Genomic DNA, 22086 nt, shown 5'->3' with positions numbered 1-22086 from the left:
TACTATGATTGGGCAGAAGTACCATGTTTCAGTACAAATACTATGATTTGGCAGGAATACTCTGGTTTAGCAGAAATACTCTGATTTAGCAGAAGTACTATCTTTTGGTAGAAATTCCTGCTAAAAGGTACTATTTCTGCGTTTTAGCAGAAATACTGTAATTTGGCATAAATACTATAATTTGGGATAAATACTGTGATTTGGCACATATAATATATTCAGCACATACATTATAAAATAACAGAAATATTTGGCCCCAAAACCATGATTTTGCGCAAATACCATGATTTTTGCAAAAATACTATGATTTAGCAGAAATACTATGATTTGGCAAAAGTACTTAGATGTAGTAGAAGTACTTTGCTTTAGCAGAAATACTATGATTGAGGAGTAATACTTAAACATAGGAGAAATATTGATACACAGACACACATACACAGAGAGTAAAGGGAACAGGAGCTGTGGAGAGTCTGGGCTTGGTATATGTAGGTCAGTTAAATTAGCTGCACCTGCTGTAGTCAGCCCTTACACACACAGACACAGAGAGAGGTGTGAGTTTTCTTCAGTGTATTTCTGACATTCAGGATTCCCCTCGAACAAATGGCCATAATTTCCTAACCGTAGAGGCTAGAACGGTCATTCAGACATCGTTTTGTTCAGAAGAGATGGGGGAATCTTCAGGTCTTCATAATTCAGAGATAAAATATAAATTATTAAAGATATATGACTTGTAATACACTATAACTGAGTAGAGGCGAAGCAAAAACTGGCTTGACTTGCTCTCAAACAACCTTTGGTAACTCTAAATCTATATGGAGCATCAAAATCATTCTTTCACCGTAAGAAACAGCAGGCTTTGGTGAACAGTCATGGAAATTTTCAGGGCTCTGTGGAAATCCATCAAAAAGATATGATGAGAGAAAAAAGTGACTCATTTCCAGAATTTGAAATCTGATGAAATCTGAGCGAGGGACAAATTTCCTACCCTCAAACAAGTCTAACTCATCTCAGAACAGTAATAGGTGAGAAAATAATTCTTGAATTGTGAGCATCAGGAGTGTCTGAAGATATACGGGGACAAGCCTCATGTCTTAACTTCGCTTCGTTAAGGAGATATGACAATTTGAAAATGCCTCTCATTACAGAAATCCAGCGGTGATTTTGAACAAACTCTCCATTGAGTTTATATGGAGAGTTTTCACACTTTGTGTTACTCTGAGGAGATTTGCAAAATATCTATGAGTCCCACAACAATGATAGGGACATTTTCTGAAAGCCAGCAAAAATACCTACGTTTTGATGTATAATTTGTGCGGTTTGAGTGGAAATTGAGCGAGTAGCAAGAAGTTGTTTGGACATGAAGAGAAAATTCAAACAGTTTCACTGTCCCCTCTGAGTTAATTGCATAGCAACCATAGCAACGCATGTATTTTCTGAAAAATCACAATTTTGCAACTGAAGACTTAAAGAGAGATAAGATGAAAACGGTAGAAGATCTGAAAAAGCTGAATCACACAGGAATAGCCCAATCATTTGAGAACGTTTTAAAGTTTGAATGGAGTTTCTAGGTGAAAGTATGAGGCAGTAGTTAAGTTTCAAAGACAAGAAAGTTTTAGCAGAATTGTGGAAGTTTCCCATTCATTTCAATGGGACAAATTAAAGGAAAAAAGTGTAATATTTTAAAAAGTATAATAGTAATAAACACCAAAAGTCATAGCCGGCATAAGCAGAAAGAGCAGAACAGTTTAGAGTTTGAACGGTGAAAATAGCACAAAAATTGTGGAAGTAGATCCACGGCGAAAAGTGTACGGAAACACCCGGAATAATAAAGAATAAAGAGAAACAGGAACTCAATAGTGTGGATGCCTATTAAGGCATCCACACAACTAGAAAAATTTGCATTTCCTGCGAAAATGCAGTGTGGATGCTTAAAGCTGAAGCTGTATGCAAAAAGTAGCTGAAAAAGCTGAAAAGTTGCAGAAATTGTAAAAACTTTGCAGAAGCAAAAGAAGTTTGCTAAAATGGAATAACTTAGCAGAACAGCAATATCTTAGAGGAAACATAATACTTGGCAGAAATACAATAGCATAGCAGAATTTAGCAGAAATATTGTAACTTACCAGAAACATGATAACTTCTCAAAAATACAAGAATTTAGGAGAAATAGTATAAGATAACAGAAAGAATATATTTAGCCAAAAATACTTAAACATTACAGAAACACTATGATTTAGAAAAATAGTACAACAGAGCAGAAATATTGTGATTTACCAGAGACACTGTGATGAACTATGAATATTGTAATTTTAAATTAAGACTATGTTTTAGCACAAATATTATAATTTGGCAAAAATACTATAATTTAGCAGAAATACTATATTAAGCACAAATCCTATAAAAAGCAGAAATGGTATGATTAAGCATAAATACTACATTTAGTAGAAATACTTTGTTTTAGCACAAATCCCATAAAAAGCAGAAATACTGCACTATGATTTAGTAGAAACACTATAATTATATAACTATAATTATAATAAAAAGTGCTAAAAACACCACAGCACTTTACAGGAAGGGCCAGAGTCGTCTCTATTTTTTGAGGCGACTGAGGTCCTTCAACATCTGCCAGAAAATGCTGAGGATTTTCTATGAGTCTGTGGTGGCCAGTGCGATCCTCTATGCTGTTGCATGCTGGGGGAGCAGGCTGAGGGCAGCAGATGCCAACAGACTTAATAAACTGATCCGTAAGGCCAGCAATGTTGTGGGGATGGAGCTGGACTCCCTCAAGGTGGTGTCGGAGAGGCGGATGCTGTCCAAGATAAAGACAATGTTGGATAACACCTCCCACCCACTCCATGACATGCTGGTCAGTCACAGGAGCTCGTTCAGTGAGAGACTGAGATTACCGAAAAGCACCACTGAACGACACAGGAAATCATTCCTGCCTGTGGCCATCTCCCTGTACAACGCATCCACTTAACACACTGTTTGCTGCTACAGCTACACATGTTTCTTTTCCAACTATTTATTTATAAGTGACTTATGTATGTATGTATGTATATATATGTATATATTGTACTATTCTTAGTTAGCGTATTGTCTGTCTTGTCTTAATGTTGGTTTAAAATGGAGCACTGTAACAAAAAATAATTTCCCCCAGGGATCAATAAAGTATTCTGATTCTGATTCTGATTCTGATTAATCAGAAATACTAAATTTAGCAGAAATACTATATTAAGCACAAATCCTATAAAAGCAGAAATAGTATATTAAGCACAAATCTTATAAAATAGCAGAAATAGTATGATTTAGCACAATAGTAATAACTTCAACAGAAAAATTGGAAAAGCAAAATGGACAGCTGAAAAAATGCTGAACATGCTGAGGTTCCCTCAAATATACTTGTTAAATGAGAAAAATCTGCAAAAAAATTTATGACAGCCACACAATTACAAATATGTACACATGAGGAAACACACATGCACAGAGAGACACACACACAAGATCCAATTCAGTCAACCAGTCTAAATATATTGAATTTGAATCTTACAATGAGATCATCCCATTAAAAGGCTTTCTCTCTCTCTCTCTCTCTCTCTCTCTCTCGCTCTCTCTCTCTCTCTGTCACACACACACGCACACACAAACACACACACACACACAAACACACACACACTCGCACACACAAACACACAGAGGGAGAGAGCTGCTGAATTTGAATCCACCAATCAGAGTGGCTGTGTACTTTTTCCCGCCAAAACAGGTGCTTCTGTTTACACACGCAGCACAGAGAGACACAGGATTATTGCAGTCTATTTCTCATAGTGAGGACTCCCCTCAAACAAATGACCATAATTTCCTAACCGTAGGGGCTAGAGCGGTCATTCTTACACCGTTTTGTTCAGAAGTGATTGGGGAATCTTCAAGTGTTGACAATTTATCATTAAAATGTGAATTTTTAGAGATATATGACATGGATGACTTGTTGACTTAGAAGCCACGAATTCCCCAATATGCAAATTTGAATGCCTGAGGCCACATATATGATTGGCTGCCTGGGAAGCCGTGCAGGCCCTGATTTGTGGATTTGAATTCCTCAGCCCTCAGATATGATTGGCTGGCTTAGAAGCCATGAAGGCCCCAATATGCAAATTTGAATGCCTCAGGACACATATATGATTGGCTGGGAAGCCGTGCAGGCCCTGATTTGAAAATTTGAATTTCTCAGTCCTCACAGAGGATTGGCTGCCTGGGGACCTGGCAGAAATATATAGAAATACTATGATTAAGCATAAATACTACATTTAGTAGAAATACTATGTTTTAGCACAAATACTATAAAAAGCAGAAATACTATAATTTAGCAGAAATACTATATTAAGCACAAATCCTATAAAAAGCAGAAATACTATATTAGGCACAAATCCTATAAAAAGCAGAAATACTATATTAGGCACAAATAGTATAAAAAGCAGAAATACTATGATTAAGCATAAATACTACATTTAGTAGAAATACTATATTAAGCACAAATCCTATAAAAAGCAGAAATACTATATTAGGCACAAATCCTATAAAAAGCAGAAATCGTATGATTAAGCATAAGTACTACATTTAGTAGAAATACTATGTTTTAGCACAAATAGTATAAAAAGCAGAAATACTATAATTTAGCAGAAATACTATATTAAGCACAAATCCTATAAAAAGCAGAAATACTATATTAGGCACAAATCCTATAAAAAGCTGAAATAGTATGATTAAGCATAAATACTACATTTAGTAGAAATACTATGTTTTAGCACAAATAGTATAAAAAGCAGAAATACTATAATTTAGCAGAAATACTATATTAGGCACAAATCCTATGAAAAGCAGAAATACTATGATTTAGCAGAATAGTAATAACTTACAAAATTACAAATATGGAGGCATATTGAAACACAAATGCACAGAGGGACACACAAACACAGGCTCTAATCCAGTCAACCAGTCTAACTATATTCAATTTAAATCCTACAATGACATGCTGCCAAATAAGGGCAGGGTCCTCTCTCTCCCACTAAACACACACACACACACACACACACACACACACACACAGACAGACACAGAGGGAGAGAGCTGCCGAATTTAAATCCACCAATCAGAGTGGCTGTTTACGTTTTCCCGCCAAAACAGGTGCATCTTTTTACACACGCAGCACAGAGAGGCACAGGATTATTGCAGCCTATTTCTCATAGTGAGGACTCCCCTCAAACAAATGACCATAATTTCCTAACTGTAGGGGCTAGAACGGTCATTCTTACACCGTTTTGTTCAGAAGTGATTGGGGAATCTTCAAGTGTTGACAATTTATCATTAAAATATGAATTTTTAGAGATATATGACATGGATGACTTATTGACTTAGAAGCCACGAATTCCCCAATATGCAAATTTGAATGGCTGAGGCCACATATATGATTGGCTGGCTGGGAAGCCGTGCAGGCCCTGATTTGTGGATTTGAATTCCTCAGCCCTGATATGATTGGCTGGCTTAGAAGCCATGAAGGCCCCAATATGCAAATTTGAATGCCTCAGGACACATATATGATTGGCTGGGAAGCCGTGCAGGCCCTGATTTGAAAATTTGAATGTCTCAGTCCTCACAGAGGATTGGCTGCCTGGGGACCTGGCAGAAATATATAGAAATACTATGATTAAGCATAAATACTACATTTAGTAGAAATACTATGTTTTAGCACAAATACTATAAAAAGCAGAAATACTATAATTTAGCAGAAATACTATATTATTAAGCACAAATCCTATAAAAAGCAGAAATACTATATTAGGTACAAATCCTATAAAAAGTAGAAATACTATATTAGGCACAAATCCCATAAAAAGCAGAAATACTATATTAGGTACAAATCCTATAAAAAGCAGAAATACTATATTAGGCACAAATAGCATAAAAAGCATAAATACTATAATTTAGCAGAAATACTATATTAAGCACAAATCCTATAAAAAGCAGAAATACTATATTAGGTACAAATCCTATAAAAAGCAGAAATACTATATTAGGCACAAATAGCATAAAAAGCAGAAATACTATATTAGGCACAAATAGTATAAAAAGCAGAAATACTATATTAGGCACAAATAGCATAAAAAGCAGAAATACTATAATTTAGCAGAAATACTATATTAAGCACAAATCCTATAAAAAGCAGAAATACTATATTAGGTACAAATCCTATAAAAAGCAGAAATACTATATTAGGCACAAATAGCATAAAAAGCAGAAATACTATAATTTAGCAGAAATACTATATTAAGCACAAATCCTATAAAAAGCAGAAATACTATATTAGGTACAAATCCTATAAAAAGCAGAAATACTATATTAGGCACAAATAGCATAAAAAGCAGAAATACTATAATTTAGCAGAAATACTGTGTTATGCACAAATCCTATAAAAAGAATAAATACTATAATTTAGCAGAAATACTATATTAGGCACAAATCTTATGAAAAGCAGAAATAGTATGATTTAGCAGAATAGTAATAACTTACAAAATTACAAATATGGAGGCATATTGAAACACAAATGCACAGAGGGACACACAAACACAGGCTCTAATCCAGTCAACCAGTCTAACTATATTCAATTTAAATCCTACAATGACATGCTGCCAAATAAGGGCAGGGTCCTCTCTCTCCCACTAAACACACACACACACACACACACACACACACACACACAGAGGGAGAGAGCTGCCGAATTTAAATCCACCAATCAGAGTGGCTGTTTACGTTTTCCCGCCAAAACAGGTGCATCCTTTTTACACACGCAGCACAGAGAGGCACAGGATTATTGCAGCCTATTTCTCATAGTGACGACTCCCCTCAAACAAATGACCATAATTTCCTAACCGTAGGGGCTAGAGCCGTCATTCTTACACCGTTTTGTTCAGAAGAGATGGGGGAATCTTCCAGTGTTAATAATTTATCATTAAAATATGAATTATTAAAGATATTTGACTTGTAATGCACCATAACTGAGTAGAGCGAAGCAAAAACTGCCTTGACTTGCCCTCAAACAACGCTTTCTAACTCGAAATCTATTTGGAGTATCGATATCATTTTTTCACCGTAAGAGACAGCAGGCTTTGGTGAACAATCATGGAAATTTTCAGGTCTCTGTGGAAATCCAACAAAAAGTTATGACGAGAGAAAAAAGTGCTTCATTTCCACAGTTTGAAATCTGAAGAAATCTGAGCGAAGGACGAATTTCCTACCCTCAAACAAGTCCAACTCATTTCAGAACGGTAATAGGTGAGAAAGAAATTCTTGAATTGTGAGCGTCAGGGGTGTCTGAAGATATTCGGGGACAAGCCTCATGTCTTAACTTTGCTTCGTTAAGGAGATATGACGATTCGAATATGCCTCTCATTACAGAAATCCAGCCGTGATTTTGAACAAACTCTCCATTGACTTTATATGGAGAGTTTTCTGACCTTGTGTTGGTCTGAGGAGATTTGCCAAAATTCTATAAATCCCACAACAATGATGGTGACATTTTCTGAAAGCCAGCAAAAATACCTACGTTTTGATGTATAATTTGTGGAAGTTGAGTGAAAATTGAGCAAGTAGCAGGAAGTTGTTCGGACATGAAGTGAAAATTGCAAAAGCTTCAGTGTCACACTGGAAGCCAAGAGCATAGCAACCATAACAACGCATGTATTTTGTGAAAAATCACAATTTTGCAACTCAAAACTTTAAGAGGCATAAAAGTAAAACAGTAAAAGATTTGAAAAAGCTGAATCATACCTGAATAGCCCAATAATTTGTGAACATTTTAAAATTTGAATGGTTGTTCTAGGTGAAAGTATGAGGAAGTAGTTAAGTTTCAAAAACAAGCAAATTTTAGCAGAATTGCTGAAGTTTCCCATTCATTTCAATGGGACAAATTAAAGGAAAAAAGCTTAATATTTTAAAAAGTATAATAGTTAAAAATACCAAAAGATATAGCCGGAATAAGCAAAAATAGCTGAATAGTTTAAAGTTTGAACGGTGAAAATAGCACAAAAACTGTGGAAGTAGTTAAACGGCGAAAAGTGTACGGAAGTCCTAAGAATAATAAAGAATAAAGAGAAACAGGAACTCAATAGTGTGGATGCTTAAAGCATCCACACAATAATAATAAAGATAATAAAGAATAAAGAGAAACAGGAACTCAATAGTGTGGATGCTTAAAGCATCCACACAATAAAGAATAAAGAGAAACAGGAACTCAATAGTGTGGATGCTTAAAGCATCCACACAAATATAAGCGTCCCACAGCTTGAGCCCCGTAGACCTCCATCACACAGTGACTACAAACTAGTAAAACACACTAGTGATTCATATTATTCTTTTTTAAGGTAGATTAGGTTTAGATATATTTAGCCTACATTCCTGAATGAAATTTAGAAAATGCCATTTTCTCTTTAACCAATTTAATTTGTGAAACTTTGAGAGTAGTATTTGAAAGCATTTGTTTTATTCACCATGTTTAAAGTTAAAACCATAAGGAAATTAAAAGCATTTGTTGCCATATTCATATTAGTATAAATGATTGAGAGAATCAACTTTTAATTGTTTCTTATAAAATGTATTAAATGGCAGTGCGTTGTGACACAGCTGTCAGTGAACTCAGTTTCTGTTTTGTTTGTGTATAGTCTTTGTCTGGAAGAGACCTGGAGTATCACATCTCAGCCAATCGGAGCAGATGGCCATTTAAGGAGCTGAATCATCAGACGGTCATCACATCGAGGCTCGGGTTCAACCTCACTGTTACTCAGGGCAACAATGAGGTCAGAGGACACACACACACACACACACACACACACACACACACACACACACACACACACAGAGTTCCTCCAGTTTTAGTTGACAAAATATAATTTTGCTGACAAAAATTATTGATAAACTAAATTAACACTGGTTTAATATCAACATGGTGAAAATCCAATACAAAATATGAAAAAATAGCATCACTACTGTTGAAAAGTAATCAGATATAATTACTGAGAGAAAGAGCTGATGAGAGTACCTGTAAGTTACAAAAATGAAATACCTTTGTATTTATTTTGCAGATTGGCTATATTGTACATTTACATCATTGTAGTATTAAGTTTAATACATTACAGTCTAAGCAGCATTTAGATATATGTACAGTGGGGCAAAAAAGTATTTAGTCAGCCACCGATTGTGCAAGTTCCCCCACCTAAAATGATGACAGAGGTCAGTAATTTGCACCAGAGGTACACTTCAACTGTGAGAGACAGAATGTGAAAAAAAAATCCATGAATCCACATGGTAGGATTTGTAAAGAATTTATTCGTAAATCAGGGTGGAAAATAAGTATTTGGTCAATAACAAAAATACAACTCAATACTTTGTAACATAACCTTTGTTGGCAATAACAGAGGTCAAACGTTTACTATAGGTCTTTACCAGGTTTGCACACACAGTAGCTGGTATTTTGGCCCATTCCTCCATGCAGATCTTCTCGAGAGCAGTGATGTTTTGGGGCTGTCGCCGAGCAACACGGACTTTCAACTCCCGCCACAGATTTTCTATGGGGTTGAGGTCTGGAGACTGGCTAGGCCACTCCAGGACTTTCAAATGCTTCTTACGGAGCCACTCCTTTGTTGCCCGGGCGGTGTGTTTTGGATCATTGTCATGTTGGAAGACCCAGCCTCGTTTCATCTTCAAAGTTCTCACTGATGGAAGGAGGTTTTGGCTCAAAATCTCACGATACATGGCCCCATTCATTCTGTCCTTAACACGGATCAGTCGTCCTGTCCCCTTGGCAGAAAAACAGCCCCATAGCATGATGTTTCCACCCCCATGCTTCACAGTAGGTATGGTGTTCTTGGGATGCAACTCAGTATTCTTCTTCCTCCAAACATGACGAGTTGAGTTTATACCAAAAAGTTCTACTTTGGTTTCATCTGACCACATGACATTCTCCCAATCCTCTGCTGTATCATCCATGTGCTCTCTGGCAAACTTCAGACGGGCCTGGACATGCACTGGCTTCAGCAGCGGAACACGTCTGGCACTGCGGGATTTGATTCCCTGCCGTTGTAGTGTGTTACTGATGGTGACCTTTGTTACTTTGGTCCCAGCTCTCTGCAGGTCATTCACCAGGTCCCCCCGTGTGGTTCTGGGATCTTTGCTCACCGTTCTCATGATCATTTTGACCCCACGGGATGAGATCTTGCGTGGAGCCCCAGATCGAGGGAGATTATCAGTGGTCTTGTATGTCTTCCATTTTCTGATGATTGCTCCCACCGTTGATTTTTTCACACCAGCTGCTTGCCTATTGTAGATTCACTCTTCCCAGTCTGGTGCAGGTCTACAATACTTTTCCTGGTGTCCTTCGAAAGCTCTTTGGTCTTGGCCATGGCGGAGTTTGGAGTCTGACTGAGGCTGTGGACAGGTGTCTTTTATACAGATGATGAGTTCAAACAGGTGCCATTCATACAGGTAACAAGTGGGGGACAGAAAAGCTTCTTACAGAAGACGTTACAGGTCTGTGAGAGCCAGAGATTTTCCTTGTTTGAGGTGACCAAATACTTATTTTCCACCCTAATTTACGAATAAATTCTTTACAAATCCTACCATGTGGATTCATGGATTTTTTTTTCCACATTCTGTCTCTCACAGTTGAAGTGTACCTCTGGTGCAAATTACTGACCTCTGTCATCATTTTAAGTGGGGGAACTTGCACAATCGGTGGCTGACTAAATACTTTGTTGCCCCACTGTATGATCAGTTATGTACTTTTTCAAACAACTTACTGTTACATATCCCTGCTCCTTTTGTTTTGGCACAAGAAAAAAAAAATCACAAACAAGAAAGTCACAAACACAGCTGGAGTGTTTTTGTCTCCTTCTGACAGCTTGAAACCAAACTGCATTTGTGGATCGTATCCAGAGGTTTATGTTCACTCAGGTCAGCCAGCGAGATGGAGGCTGGCTGTGGAAGCGGAAGTGTTCGTGTCATTTTGTGTTGGGAGTGATAATAAGTCTTTGAAAGCTTTGCTTTGCATTTTGAAGTGCGGCCAAGTAAGCACAGCTCCACAAACTCTGGTGGTGTGCCAGACGTGTTGTGGTAGAGAATAATGCTGATTTTATAGCTCCGTAACCACAGCTGCTTTTGGCACTGTGCTTGTTCATTCTTACTCTCACTGGAATGAACAAGCTTGCTACTGCTGCTTATGTGATGGAGGAGATGCTACAAAGTTCACTATGCAATGAGATAAAGTCAACACACTGAGGGAACATGGTGTGTTTCATTTTTGGTGACAAAGGTACTTAAACAACTTACCTTTTTCACAAACTAACATTACAAATTACTTCTTAATTGCAAAATGTGGTGAATTACTTGAACTCGTTGCGTAGTGAGTTTATCTCCTCCAGTACCTAACCAGCTTGTTAATTTCCCTCTGGGTGGAAGCTTAACTAGAAGGTAGCCTGCTAGCATATTGGTGGTTCATCACAGTCTGGAGTAGAGATTATTAGCATATCAGACACTTATATAAAGGCCGTCTTCTCCACCATCACTTTAGCTGTCACTGCCCTGCTCATTGAAGACTGGAGACATTCTACAATGCAGGCCTCGTAGTTGGCGTGTTAGTTTGTTTAAGCAGTTTGCTTTACATAATTTCCTCAAGGATTAATAAAGTATTCCATATGATATATAAATACCCCCCCCCCCCCCCCACACACACACACACACACTGTCTCAATTATTATACCATGCCATTTTTTGTATGCATCATCTCAAAAGCATTGACATTCTTATAGCTAAGCAAATGAACTTAAAATGTACTGCCATGTTTATTGTGGTTGATTTTCGATCCCTCAGAGCTCTAAACTAGTGAATGAGCGGTTGCTGCTGGAGTGGGACATTCCTGCCATAAACGGGATCATCCACATCATTGAGGCCCCGCTGACAGCACCTCCCCCACCGGTGAGTAAGGATGATTTAATGCAGAACAGCTGACGCCTGCAGCATCAGCTGCTCAGCACGCCTGCACACTTGTGAACGGGCATGTGTCACATGTTCACGTGACTTCAGCTTTCCACACAATGCCAAAAAATCTGCTTCGTTAACTATCGTATGGTGAAAATGGAAAGCTCATATTTAAGGTTGCTAACTTGTCTTCTCAAACTAAACCCACACAGGGAACTGTATACAGCGAGAGCTGTGTATGATGGAAAGTAAGGAGTAAGCAAGGATTAATAAGTCATCAGCTTTTGTTTAATTAAACTAAACAAAAATATACATATAAACGTATTTCCTTCACAATATTAAAACTGAATTAACTACTAGATGAAAATCAGGTGCCAAATTAAAAACTTTAATCACAAAGCCTTTTTAAGGAGGCAATTAAAAAATTCCCTTTTGGTTGTCAGGACAAAAGTCTATGCCACTTTGGATTTTTCCTTCGGCTTTTGAAAAGACTTCAAAGGATTCACACGTTGGCTGATGTGATCTTTTATGACTTAATTACAGAGTGTGTGAATGACTTTCAAGTTAGGCCATGTCCACACTAATACGTTTTCGTTTGAAAATGCATCTTTTTCTCTCCATTTTGGCCTTCCGTCCACACTGAGACGGTCTCAGTGTGGACAGCGAAAACTGAGACCTTTTGAAAACAATGACACATTTTAGTCATGTGATGCAGTCAAGTGACCAATTAAACTAAGATAGCGGAGGGCATTATACAGCAGTTGTTTTGTTTGCTCTGAATTTTGACAGCCCTATTAAAGATTAATATCAGTCTGTACATGCTCCACATAGCTTTTCTTCAAATTCTTTAATTCTCACTCGCTTTTGCAACTTTGTACTTTTGTGTTACTCGCAGCAATAACTCCACCTCATTGTTAGTCCATTTAAAAAACTCGGTGGTTTCCTCGACATTTTGCCGCAACGTTTCAAAGAGCTGGAAAGTAAATAAACAGCAGACAGAAATGAGGCAGTTTGAATCGTCTTGCGTCTCATGCATGCGCAGTACTGGAACATAAGCGTTTGCGGCTTTTTCAATGTGGATGAACAACAATGTGAAAACGATAGTGTGGACGCAGAGTGTTTTCAGACGTATACACCTATTTCAAATTTATCAGGGCTGGTGTAGACGTAGCCTCAGTGACTTTCAAGATCACCATGAAATGCACCAGGGCAGGGTCAGAAACCTCCTAAAATGGGGATGATGGATGTAAAAAAATTTTCTCTCAAAGCTTTGAGGAGCCACAGCTCAGGAGCTCGTGAGCAGCATGCCAAGGGTTGCTGTCCTCTGTGCTAGGCGTTAAATACCTGAGACAGTTTTCCTTTCAGAAAATTAAGCACAACTGTTTTAAGTTGGGGTGCTGTGCAGTTGATGGAATAAGTGTGAGTTGGTGGTAGCATCGTTAAAATCTTAGCTTAAACATGCTAAGATTGTTTAGGTCTTAGAACTGAAAATATCATTCATCTAGGCAGCACGGTGGCACAGTGGTTAGCACTGTTGCCGCACAGCAAGAAGGTCCTCAGTTCAATTCCACCATCATGCCGGGGTCTTTCTGTGTGGAGTTTGCATGTTCTCCCCGTGTTTGCGTGGGTTCTCTCCGGGTACTCCGGCTTCCTCCCACCGTCCAAAGACATGCAGCTTGTGGGGATAGGTTAACTGGATAATCCAAATTGCCACTAGGAGTGAATGTGAGTGTGAATGGTTGTCTGTCCCTATGTGTTAGCCCTGCGACAGACTGGCGACCTGTCCAGGGGTTACCCCGCCTTTCGCCCTATGACAGCTGGGATAGGCTCCAGCGCCCCCCGTGACCCTGAAAAGGATAAGCGGAAGCGAATGGATGGATGGAGATTTTGGACGAGGTTAAATTACACTTCGTCCCTCTCGTGTGTGTGTGTGGTATGTGTGGAATGAAGTTCGGGTCCTTTCCCAGAGGTCTGAGAGTTTGAGGGTTCAGGTATATTGACTTTTCCTGGGACTGCGCTCTTCATGGAAAGAGACCTCTGATGCTGGGCTGACGCCACTCTTCCAAACTACTAATGCTCCTATTACCACTTGGTACCACTTTACCTTCCACATCTGCTCCAGTTGTTCCTTCAGCCTCTTCTTTATTTTCTTGTGCTCCTTCCCTTAAGTTGCTGTCCACTTCAGTCTTCTGCTCCTCATTAACCATCACTATGTCTGGTCAGCTGCTTGTCTGCCTGGAACTTGAATTCCTACAGGACCTTATCCATGTTATTGTCAACCATCTTTAGTGGTGGTGCGGAAGTTGAGGACTTGTGTGGTACAGATGTTTCTGTACACTCTACCAGCCAAATCATTGTGCCTCTCACTGTACATGGACTCCTTCAACATCCTTTATTTAGTTTATCCACTGTCACTGTCCTGCACATGTCAAAATTGTCTCGACACTCATATGTAATCTTATTCATCCTAGTTCTTGCAATGAAAATCTTACCATCTTCAGCTCCTCCACCTCCAGCTTGGCCTCCTGTCTTTTTCACTACCATGTTGTAAACCCTCCCTTTTACTATTGCAGCCTGAGGTGGCCATATTAAGGGTTCAGTGCTAGGACGAATTCTATTTATATTATACATGCTTCCCTTGGGCAGTATCATTAGAAGACATAGCACACATTTTCACTGCTATGCAGATGACACCCAGCTCTATCTGTCCATGAAGCCAGGTAACACACACCAATTAGTTAAACTGCAGGAATGTCTTAAAGACATAAAGACCTGGATGGCCGCTAACTTTCTGCTTCTTAATTCAGATCAAACTGAGGTTATTGTACTCGGCCCTGAAAATCTTAGAAATATGGTATCTAAGCAGATTCTTACTCTGGATGGCATTACCTTGGCCTCCAGTAACGCTGTGAGGAACCTTGGAGTCATTTTTGACCAGGATATGTCCTACTGGAGGCTTCTTCCTGTTAAAAGCGAGTTTTTCCTTCCCACTGTCGCCAAAGTGCTTGCTCATAGGGGGTCATATGATTATTGGGTTTTTCTCTGTATCTATTATTGTACGATCTACTGTACAATATAAAGCGCCTTGAGGCGACTTTTGTTGTGATTTGGCGCTATATAAATAAAATTTAATTGAATTAAGGATATCCTACTGTTTAATGTGAGCATTGGTCATGATAACAGTATATATATATGAAATTACAGGGAAGCTCAATAGGCCCAGTTTAACAGCAGAAGTGCTAAATCCTCCTGCTCTCAGAGTGTAAAGAAACATTTTGCTGCACAGAAGAAACAGTTTTTCTCTCTATTGCTTGTTAAAAGTGAGATGAGGCGCTTGCTGTATCGGGAAGAGCTGCAGTTCTAACCATAGCCACCAGGAGGCACCACCACAACCTCCCCCTCTGTTGTGCAGCGCCTCCTGATAGGCTGCCGTGTGTTGTTGCTGGGGGGGTAGTGGCAGAGAGCAGATGGCTGTGTTTAGTTTCTTGGAACAGGTTCCAGGAAATGAAGATTCAATCTGCTGCATTTTCTGTCAGTTAACATCAGAGCTCTGATCAATATTCATGATGTGGGACTCAAATCATGACGACTAGGTCACAATAGAATCATTTGATGGAACCTCTGGCAAAATAACAGCTATTTAATCACCCAAAATCCACAGTGCTCAGTTTAAATCCACTTCTCCACATACTGACTGTGGGCCAAGGTGGTTTCACACTCTCTCATCTCAGATCTTTCGCATGTGCTCAACTTTGACAGTGAAAAAAATGGAACAGATTAATGTCAACCTATTAGGCAAATTTCCAGTTCCATAGTTTGATTCTTGGGCTTTACAAGAGTAACTGTGATTTCAGTTCAAAATAATCCTCATTTATCTTACACTGGGCCTTGGTGCAGCCGATCAGTTTGTCCTCTGTCTGAAGCAAGGTGGTTTAGCTCTTCTCCCTTTATGGTAACATTGTTCTGAATTGCTGGAGGCAAAACAAGGAGACAATAGGGAGACAGAATGCACACGAAAACAAAGGCAGACACAGGAAATATGGCAGAAAGCAAGAACGTAGAAATACAAGGAAGGAACTACAGGAAAAACAAGACACACGGCTGAGAAAGGGGAGTGAATATGTTCTTTTCAAAATCCATATTCCTGCTCTTGGGCTTTAATAGAGTATCTTGGGATGATTTAGAGTTAAAATTTTTATTCATCTTATGGTGAGTCTTAGTGGAGCCCTTCAGTTCACAGTCTGTCTAAAACAAGGTGTTTCAGCTTGTCTCTTCTTCTTGCTCTCTGCTCCCTTTAAGGGTCAACACAGCAGATCACATGCCTCCCTTTGACCTTATCCCTAACATGCTCCTCTGTCATACCAGCTCTCTGCAACATCTCCCCTTATTTTATGGTATTATTATTATTATTATTATTATTATTATTATTATTATTATTATTATTATTATTATTATTATGTGTATTAAAACCACAATATGGATATTTCTTTTTTTTTTTTTTTTTATATTGCGATTATTGTCTTAGTCCTCATGTATCATATTCTGGGTGTTGATATGGCGCCCTGGTGCTGCTGAAAGAACCTGTTTTTACTTTAAGTCAACTTTCTTCTGAATGGCTGGTTTGGACAGCAGGTGGGTGGGGCTTCTGTTATCCCCTTCCTTTGACATAATGCATATCCCAGAGTAAACAAAAGATCAGTATAGATCCAATGAAGCCTGAGCTTTTGGCTCACACAGATCTCATTATTTGAAACTTTTGCCACCTTAAACACTTGAAATGAAGGCAGTTGGACTTCTTTTTGGTTAACCTCTCATATGAGATGTTTCTTCACTTTTAAAACAACTAATGGAGAGTCTCAAGTTTTAAGCCCTTTTGTTTTGCCTCACTATAATCATGTGAGCTGTTAATGGTGACGTGAGTCACTGTGTGAATCTGTTATGAGACATCGACTCATGTGAGTTGTGAACATCCAGTGTTAGGGTCATTATCATTACTCAACAAAAAGTAATGTATTACTCAGTACTCATTACTTTTCTTAAAATAATACAGTTTGTTAATTACTCCCTGGAGAGAGTAATTCGTTACATTATTTCTTTGTCTAATTTCTAAAATGATCTGAAATGTATTGTCTCATAATCAACACCACAAAGCAAAGTTGAAAATGAGCCCAAAGAGACTTCAAAGCGATCACCACAGTGATTCTACTGTAGAAACATGAACAGTTAGAAAGCAGAGACTGCAACCTGACTGTTCATCAGTTACCTGTTAAAGGCTGGCTGTGCTCGGATCCACATACTCTCGGCTTTAATATCACTCTGCTTTTGGTTAATTTTGCATTAGCATGCTGTCTGTGCAGATGTTTGCAAAAAGGCAAAGCTGCCTTATTTTTGTCCTGGACGCAGTTTGCATTTCACCATCACGCCATGTCTTTTTGTGGAAAAAATTAATACAAGTAGTGTCCATATCTTCACTCCCGAAAAGGCGCTCTACCATTTGTGTCCTGCATGCAATCAAATCAGCTGATTGTAACACGAGTGCACAAAAAGAAAAAAATGTTTTTTGAATGTAGGTGCAGTGTAGGTGACTGATTGCTGGTGTCATAAGCTACCACCTTTGTTCAGTGATGATCTCCAAGGGTAAAATAGAAGACATAGTACCTGTGAATAGTGCTAATATAAACCTGTACAGTCTAAGAATGGCAGCTGAAAAAAGATACCGGCTTAAGTAACAAGAAGCAGGTTCAGTACGTCATCACTTAGCTAACAAGTTGTGGTCCAACCTGTTTCTCCCAACTAATGAGCAGCTGCAGCTTTTGTCAACTCATTATCTGGAATTATGCACAAATTTTAAATGTGATTCAGATATTCCACACTAAGAAATACAGGTGAGCTTGAGTTTTATGCCTGCCATTTTCAGGAGTTCAGGTAGAGAAAGGTTCTATTTTTTTAATTCTACATGATGAGAGCTAGCTGTGCAAAAGAAGGGCTGAGTCAAGTCATACATTAAAAAAAATTATTTTTTTAAAGGCACAATTTGTGTGTATGTATATGTATATGCATGTACAGGGAGTGCAGAATTATTAGGCAAGTTGTATTTTTGAGGAATAATGTTATTATTGAACAACAACCATGTTCTCAATGAACCCAAAAAACTCATTAATATCAAAGCTGAATGTTTTTGGAAGTAGTTTTTAGTTTGTTTTTAGTTTTAGCTATTTTAGGGGGATATCTGTGTGTGCAGGTGACTATTACTGTGCATAATTATTAGGCAACTTAGCAAAAAACAAATATATACCCATTTCAATTATTTATTTTTACCAGTGAAACCAATATAACATCTCCACATTCACAAATATACATTTCTGACATTCAAAAACAAAACAAAAACAAATCAGCGACCAATATAGCCACCTTTCTTTGCAAGGACACTCAAAAGCCTGCCATCCATGGATTCTGTCAGTGTTTTGATCTGTTCACCATCAACATGATGGAGCATTGTCCTGCATGAAAATCATGTTTTTCTTGAAGGATGCGGACTTCTTCCTGTACCACTGCTTGAAGAAGGTGTCTTCCAGAAACTGGCAGTAGGACTGGGAGTTGAGCTTGACTCCATCCTCAACCCGAAAAGGCCCCACAAGCTCATCTTTGATGATACCAGCCCAAACCAGTACTCCACCTCCACCTTGCTGGCGTCTGAGTCGGACTGGAGCTCTCTGCCCTTTACCAATCCAGCCACGGGCCCATCCATCTGGCCCATCAAGACTCACTCTCATTTCATCAGTCCATAAAACCTTAGAAAAACCAGTCTTGAGATATTTCTTGGCCCAGTCTTGACGTTTCAGCTTGTGTGTCTTGTTCAGTGGTGGTCGTCTTTCAGCCTTTCTTACCTTGGCCATGTCTCTGAGTATTGCACGCCTTGTGCTTTTGGGCACTCCAGTGATGTTGCAGCTCTGAAATATGGCCAAACTGGTGGCAAGTGGCATCTTGGCAGCTGCACGCTTGACTTTTCTCAGTTCATGGGCAGTTATTTTGCGCCTTGGTTTTTCCACACGCTTCTTGCGACCCTGTTGACTATTTTGACTGAAACGCTTGATTGTTCGATGATCACGCTTCAGAAGCTTTGCAATTTTGAGACTGCTGTCAAGTCCTTCTTTTGACCCATTTTGCCAAAGGAAAGGAAGTTGCCTAATAATTATGCACACCTGATATAGGGTGTTGATGTCATTAGACCACACCCCTTCTCATTACAGAGATGCACATCACCTAATATGCTTAATTGGTAGTAGGCTTTCGAGCCTATACAGCTTGGAGTAAGACAACATGCATGAAGAGGATGATGTGGACAAAATACTCATTTGCCTAATAATTCTGCACTCCCTGTATATATATGTGTATATATGTGTGTATATATGTATATATGACTAGTGGGTACACCCGTTTGTTTATTTTTGATTACTTGTTTATTTCGGTTTATTTGTGTTCTCATGGGTTGTTTTATCTTATGTTCCTTATTAAAGAATAAAAAATAAAAAAAATAAAAAAAAGGCACAATTTAATTAATTTGAGGCAGTAAATTATTCAAATGTGTTTTTAAAGGTTTAAAACCATCACTGCCTGCTGGCATAAACACTGCTGCAGCTGCAGATTCCTAAATATCTGCTGAATAGAACACATTTTTATTTTAAGCATATTCCCAAGTGTAAGAGTAGAGACACTGTGGAGCCTCAGGGATTAACCGAAAACAGGCTGTTTTTTATGGTCTCCTCCTCTGAGCATGGTCAGGTTATCGTACATCTACAGAAGTTCGCTGAATTCTCAGAAACACTAGAAACCATCAGGCATTTACTGAAGTCTGAATCACAGCTTTGAGTCAGGCAAAAACAACTAACCACACTCAAGTGCAGCAGATCAGTGTCAAATATCATAAATTGACTTTTATTCTAGAGACTTTTTTCTGCCAGAGCTACAAATCCTGATCACAAGGAGATTCACATTATTAAAATTGTGAAAAAACTCAGAATAAACAATCTGCAAGTTAGTCGATATATTTTTCAAAAAAATATGTCTTGAAAAGTATTTAATATATGAAGCTGAAATGTCACAGAATTCATATATGTTAAAATTTTGGACCATAAAATTTTTAAACTGGAGTTGGACAAGTAGAAAATGTTCTGCAAATTAAATTATTTGAGATGGAACGACCCGGTGGAAAGCATTAATTAAGATAGAACTCTACTTTGTACATTATGAATAAGCTGGTATCTTTAGCTGCTGAAGCAGATTATAAAGTAGTGCAACTAGCAATAACGTTTGCAAGCAAGAAGTGAAGCGGGCTAGGATTAACTCATCTGGCAGTCCTTTGTTTTTACTGGTAACAGACTTTGTAAAGTTGGAAGAATAATAACAGATTCAAGCTTTAAGCAGATAAAATGAAATGTCAAAATGAAGCTCCAGCCACATTTTTTATTAAAACAAGCTGTTTTCTGGGGTGGACAAACAGTGTGCAGGGGCCATCTAAAAAGTGCAAAATTCAAAAATGAAGATTCTTCAATTCTACATTTCCCTGGTGTAGTTTAGTTACCTAAATCCCTTGACACATCACTGGTTTCCTGTTAATTATACTATGAACGTTAGTTTTCACCCTTCACACTAAAAAACACTCCCACCCCTCAAGAATAAATAAAGTAAAATAAAACCCAGTTTTGCTAACACCAGGTCGAGATCAGTGCAGCAGAAGCTAATGTTTTATGACGTTTGGAATCAAACTCTGAACACAGGATCCTACTGTTCTTTTATCAGCTTCTCCCTTTGGGGTGCGCCCAAAAAGACTTTACAACTGCTGACACCTGCCAAGCTGGTTTCTGTAACTTGGCGCACAAAGCACGGCCAGTTTGCAGGTGTTCTTTACCATCACTTCAATGATCTATCGCTCTGGAAGCTTAGAGATTATTAGATGAGAGTGATGGAGATGCTGCAACAGTATTGACGCTGTTTTGTTTTTACTTTTGGACACTTATTCTGCATTAGAAGGCTGCAATGAGTCCAGTGTGCTTAAATTATCAGTATAAATGATTATGGCACTTGTCATGTGTGGCAACCAATGCAGTAGCCATAAACAAGGCTTAATGTTGTGTAACCCAGTTGAGCTGGGTTATTTTCTCCCAGTTCAGCCTCTGCATGACATAATATTTCTTTAATGTTGCAGATTATGCAAAAATTGATTGAAGAAAAAGGTAATAAAGGGACTAGATCTGATGATATTTTAAATAATAGGGTTCTTTCAGACTATTATGTGCTAACAGCATTAGGTATTTTTTAAGCAGAGCCCTCACTGTCCTCTACAGAGAGATAAATTAGGGGTTGTCTGAATCCTTAATGTTGTTCGACTAACAGGTATTTAAGTCTTTATATGGTAAGTCTATTAGAATCAAAGTGTTTGGTTATCCCAGTTTGACCTGTAGCAGTTTCTGATGTTTGTTGTGATGTGCAATGCTGCCATAGCAGAAATCAGTGCATGGTGAACGATGGGCTGTCCAGAGTAACAGCGTGAACTCTGATAAATCTTCTCATGTTCACAGTCTTAATAGACTCTCTGGCATTTAGTGGAAATACATCAGACAGATACCACAACATGATGGTTAGATCTGGACAGATTTGCTACTCTCTCTACAGTTATTTTAATACCTGCTGAGTCATCTTAATTTGTCCTTAATAAATTAAGGACAAATTAAACAAGAACTGTGTGTTCTTGTTTTTTTTGCTTGTTTGTTTGTTACTCTTCATTTATTTACACTCTTTCCTCTTCGCCCCTATTCACCTTTTCCCCATCCCAAAAGTTTTCTTGTCTTTATTTAGCTATGTTTTTCCTTCCTTCCTTGTTTTAGTATACGCTTCACATTGTATATCTTTTGTTTTACTTCCTGTCTTTGTCTTCTTACCTCACTGCTTCCCTGATTTTTCTGCACTGTTTATAAATGTGTATTTATAGTCCTGTCTCTCAGTATCTGTCCTTGTTATTCCATCTGTGCTTTCTTAATTTTGTTGAAATTACATATTAAAAACCTTTTT

General features: G+C 38.3%; 1 protein-coding gene across 1 annotated transcript in view; it reads left to right on the top strand.

Moving 5' to 3' along the window:
• Positions 1–22086, top strand: part of stab1 (stabilin 1) — a 236448-nt gene that overhangs the window by 184707 nt on the left and 29655 nt on the right. The window contains exons 66-67 of the mRNA XM_085353392.1: positions 8709–8843; positions 11911–12015. Coding sequence (XP_085209518.1) covers positions 8709–8843; positions 11911–12015 — 240 coding nt within the window. The remainder of the gene's footprint in view (positions 1–8708; positions 8844–11910; positions 12016–22086) is intronic.

Source organism: Diplotaxodon limnothrissa, linkage group LG5 (assembly GCF_057381915.1).
Source record: "Diplotaxodon limnothrissa isolate DT_005_m linkage group LG5, D_limnothrissa_male_GT1.1, whole genome shotgun sequence".
Lineage (NCBI taxonomy): Eukaryota > Metazoa > Chordata > Actinopteri > Cichliformes > Cichlidae > Diplotaxodon > Diplotaxodon limnothrissa.
Note: the sequence above shows the minus strand (reverse complement) of the source record. Positions and strands in the feature narration are given on the sequence as shown.